At 26.3% G+C, this 5,381-nt stretch overlaps 1 protein-coding gene across 1 annotated transcript in view; it reads right to left on the bottom strand.

Annotated features, from left to right (window-relative positions):
- Positions 1 to 213: 213 nt before the first annotated feature.
- Positions 214 to 5,381, bottom strand: part of LOC119674730 (odorant receptor 2a-like) — an 11,791-nt gene continuing 6,623 nt past the window's right edge. Inside the window, exon 6 of the mRNA XM_038085886.1 lies at positions 214 to 283. Within this exon, the coding sequence (XP_037941814.1) occupies positions 214 to 283 (70 nt within the window). The remainder of the gene's footprint in view (positions 284 to 5,381) is intronic.

Raw genomic sequence — 5,381 nt, 5'->3', positions numbered from 1 at the left:
CGCGTACAGTCATCTTCGTCTTCTTAGCTGAACTTGTGGAATTTATATCATGTTATATAGTGCATTTTAGTAAAGAAGGACATTGACTCAACAACAAAATACATTGTAAAACCAGTGTCAGATATTTTTTAGTATTAATTTTTAGCTCTTCCGTAGCATTTCATAATGAAATTGATTATATCTGTCAGTTTTATCGTATGCTAAGTTATTTATTCAGTACTTGGACAAAATATTAGTCGAACGCATGTTCAATAGTACGAATTTAATACTTAGATTAGCAGGACTGTAATATGTTTAATTATATTTATGTGTTTAAATTAACTAAATGTTTTAACAAGTCAAATTTTGACAACAATCTGTCCTTTATTACAAAATGAAATAAAATTATGACAACACATAATCAGTCTATATGTGACATGGAAATCGATTTACAGATAATCAATAATCTGTAGTAAAGATTAACAATCCAATCCTTCAGTTTCTATACTGAGTTTTATTTTATATTTATGTACCAAATGCTCTTCTTGTTTTAACACTATTTTATTATTTAGATAATTGTTAGAAAATGAATGTCCCTAAAATATTTATGGGTTTAACACACTGTAAGGACTTGTATTAATTTGTTGTAATAATAATTATATAATTATAATTAATTACTTTTATATAACAATTTTGTACTAATGATATCAATTATTAAATTTTGACTGATTTGTCGCTGTTTATTTTAGTTATATATAAATACATCAGTATAAAAACATGTTCATGTGTCTTTTTGGCGAGCTTTAATTTCATGGCTAATGATTATGTAATATTTTTCACTTTATACATACATAAAACTAAACAGTTATACAGCCTGTAGTCACTTATGGGAGTGGAACCTGGAGATTAATTGATGCCGAAGCAAACAAACTGGTGGTATTTGAAAGAAGGATTATAAGAATAGTATTTAGACCAGTGCAAAAAAACGAAGAATATCGTATAAGAAATAATATTGAACTTGATGAACTTATGGAAGGTGACACAATAATTATGCACATAAAGTAACAAATCAACGCATGAAGTGATAGGGCACGTTGTGCGGATACCATAATCTTAGATAGTGAAATTAAACAAACGAGAAGGAAATGAAGACTGAAAGAAAGATGAAGTGATTAGAGATCAGTGTTCGACATGATCTAAGTGATATGTCATTAACTGGAAGATGAAAGTCAAAAATAGAGAAGAATGGAAGAATGTAATAAAACGAGCTTAGGTCCTACATGATAACTAATACTTTCGAAAACGTACCTACGGACCTATTCCGTGCACTTGCCAGATTTGTCAAATTCTTTAACAAAATTTTTGATTTTTATAAAGCAGAAAGCTTTTTGGTATTCTGGACACATCTTGACAAATTTAAAAGCTCAAGTACCTAGTGCTTCTCACCACACTATGGTGTAAAGTGTTTTGTATAGAAAACTGTTCGTAATTGTTCGTAACTATTCGTAAAAAATGCTTGTAAAAAGCACATATTTTAAGTTACCAAAGGTATTTTCCATGCTTCTTCTTCTTCTTCTTGAGTTAGTGCTATTACGCACTTTTACTCTATAATGACTGGGGGGTTAATCACTACCCCACACTAGGCTTTAACTAGGCTAAAAAATCATATCATTTATTTGTCTTTTAGTTGATGACGGACCTTAAATCAGCATATCTTCCTGAGAGTCCAGAAGTGGACTTGAGGATTGTTATGGCGGGATTTTCCATGCATTCAAATATAAATAAAAAATATGCTTGTAAAGAGCGTATATTTTAGTTAAGAATATTTGTCATGCATGCAAAAAAAAAAAAATTCTTAAAAAGAGCATATTTTTATAATTGTCAACTGCATTTAAGGTATCGACAACTAACAAGAAAAATACCTTTTTATTTATGTCACAGAATACTAAAACCTTTACAGGAGTCAATTTTGACAAGTGTCAATGTTTGACAAGTTTATAAAGTGCACAGAATAGGTTCGCTAATATATAGAATTAATGTTGGGTTTATAATTGTAAAATGTTCATCCCTAAATTGATGGTTAAGTAATTTTTAATTAAAAGATTTATATGGCGTATGGTCCCCCTAAAATTGAAGTGAGTATGGACTGCTTAAAATTTTCATCATTGAATTAATTTTAAAAATTGTGCAAAATTTTGTAATCCTTATTTGCAATTTGTATGTATATCTATTACATTAGTATATACATAAATCAAATTCATATAAATTTAATTATTTTACTTATTTATTCTAAATATTAGCAGGTACTTCCAGTTTTGTCAATATTCGTTCAAAATTAATATTTCATATGTGTTTGCAATCACCGAATAAAATTATTTAAGTTCACTTTAAATATTTCAGTTATTTAAATATAAAATTTAAATATGTATTAATAATTTAATGTAATTACTTTTTTACCTTAAAAATTAAACTGCAAAATTTAATTTTCAATTAATGTGCAAACATGTGTGGTGTGTATATCAATATAAAAAATTTGTAAATAATGTTAGTTACTTTTTAATATTTTTTGATTCAATTTTTATTTTTGTGCAATAAATGTTTTTTATTACTATACATTGTATATTTATAGTTAGAAATAATAAATGTATTTAACTTTTAAATTCCATAACTGACGCTTCGTTAACTGTGAAATCGCGACTGTGAATTTTTTTCACTCTTATTAGAATTGAGTGAAATAGCTCCATTCAGAGTTACCAGCAGTTCGGATTTATAATAAAATAGCATTCATATACTAAACGTGCTTAAGGAATTTTCAATTTAGAAAAGAAAATTTTAAGATAAAAAACTTTCTATCGTTAAAAAAACATAAAATAAAATTATTTCTACATAAATGTATACGCAAAAAAAATATTTTTTTAATAAAAAATAATTATATTTAATACATTTTCTTGTTTTTTTTCAATTTTTTTTCCTCCATCACTACAAAGTTTTAAGCATCGTTCAAGTTTTTTTTAGTTTTTGAATAAAAGTTTTTAAAGTTATAATTTATTTTTATGGTAAAAAAATTGCATTAAAAGTAGATTAATTGAAGTTATTTTTTTATAATGACTTTGTGACACGAATTTTTAACAAAGACTTTTTATCTACAATTGCTTAAATTAACATAAGCCGTAGTAATTTGTTCTTTCAGAGCTATAAAAAAAAAGGTTTAAGGCTGATTGCAATAAATTGGCATCACTTTTGAAATATATCCTCTTTTTTTTTTTGAAAAATGGTTTTTTGTTTTGTTATGCACAATATAATATATAAATGTTGTAAATATTAAAAATTAATTAATATAAATTAAAGAAAACAGAATGTGTAATAGTAGAGCAATGGTAAGCATTTTTTAACTTATTGTTTTGATATATTACTATTTATTATTTTTGCTTATATGATTTTAACGGATGACTATAATTTTGCAACATATTTTCAGTGATTATTCACAAAAGATTAATTTTTGAATTTGGCTGCACTGAATATTAAGACGTAAGAATTTTTACTAGTAAAACCTAACTCTGAAGATACTAAGGTCGTGTGCGAGTTAGGCTAAGTTGATGCTAAATCAAATGGGAGATTTTTGGGATTTTTTGCACTGCACACATTTAGCCATTTATCAGCACGTATCGACACATCACTACATTATCGGCTTATCTTAGAATTTCCCTTATTTAGAACGCAACTTTGCCTAACTCGCACACGACCTAAGAGCGTTAAATTGGATTAACTTGTTTTCTTTCGTAAATTGCGAGCATTTTTTTCCTACTCTGATCGGAAAAATTACGGCTTTTATTGTGTACCATATGATTTGTTAATGAAATAATCGAAATTATGGAAGTTAAGTAATTGTTTATAATATAATTTTATTTACATGCCTTTACATTTATTTATTTGTGAATTAACATTAAAATTAATTTTAAAGTTAACTCGAAATGTGGAACTGGCCTGCTAAGTCCTTCGCCCTAAATATATGTACCTAATTTTGAGTACAAAAATTGAGTATAATTTTAATAAAATTTCCACCTGTTTCTAAAAAGACTCATAAATGAATTTTAATATTGTTGTCACTGTTTGTCTTATGACTTAACATCAGCTACTCTGCTCATGTGACAGCAAATATCAGTGTTGCTTGCACACTTTCTTCTGAATTAATAAGTGTGTTCATAATAATATATATATGTATATATATATACTCATAATACTTTATCATTATTATTATTCCATTTTTACACTCATCTTATGTTAATTTTTTATAATAATATTATGTGTTTTGAAATATTCACTCAAACATTACTAAAAATTTTTATAACAAAAAAAATTTTTCCCTTAATTATTTGTTATGGAAATGGGGGAAACTTGCAACACTGTTCCATGCTCGTTGGCAGCTGTTTTTATTAAGTGATTCAGTTGTTCGCTTTATTTACGTTCGTTTAGAGTGTTTTTATTTTTAACTTAGTTCTCGTCATAATTAAATCTTATGTTTTTATCAGTGTTTATAATTTATTAAAAAACAAACGATTGTTATATAAAGTTTTTTTAATATATAAATGCTTTGCTTAAAAGTATTTTCCGTGATATTTTGCAATGATTATTTTTTATGTGGAAAAACCTGAAATTTTCTGCAGTGATAATTATTTGAACTATTGAACTAATAAAATTAGAAATTACTGCTTTCCCTTCCCTCAAAGCCATCAAAATATAAATATGTTAGTTTTCAATAAATATTAAACTACATATATTTTAACTTTAATAAACAAACTACATACTGCAACAATAAAAATATTTAAAAAAAAAATTAACTTAAAGTAGATATATAGAGAAATATTTACTTTTTAAAAAAAAAGTGATAAAAATAATAACAACAACAATAAATTAAGATCACCAGACTGAAGGTGAACACAAATTTTTATGACAATTTTGGTTTTTTTTTCTGTTGTTTTTTGTTTAAAGCAAATAAACAGGTATAAACACCAGACTCGAGTACTGCTTTTTGTTTTAAATATTTATTTTATAATTTATGTGTATTTTGTTTAAAAACAAAAAAGCAAAAGCACAAACAAAAACAATAATAAATAGCAAGGCGCAGACAGCGCCAACGTTGTGCAGTAGCACCTTCATCACTCTACCCCTTGACAAAAAAAAACTATGGTGACAGAAACAGCAGCAACAAGAAGAAGAAAACCAACAACAACGACGTTAATGGAATTTATCCGTCCCTGCTGTTAATATTTTTGTTGATAATTTCTAATAATTAACGACTTAATTAGGTAAGCATGAACGCAATAAAGTCACAATTTCTTTCTATACGAACCAGTTCCAAGTGGTTAAAACCGACTTGTAAAAAATTTTTTGTTTATTTTATG

The sequence above is a fragment of the Teleopsis dalmanni genome, chromosome 2 (assembly GCF_002237135.1).
Source record: "Teleopsis dalmanni isolate 2A chromosome 2, ASM223713v2, whole genome shotgun sequence".
Lineage (NCBI taxonomy): Eukaryota > Metazoa > Arthropoda > Insecta > Diptera > Diopsidae > Teleopsis > Teleopsis dalmanni.
Note: the sequence above shows the minus strand (reverse complement) of the source record. Positions and strands in the feature narration are given on the sequence as shown.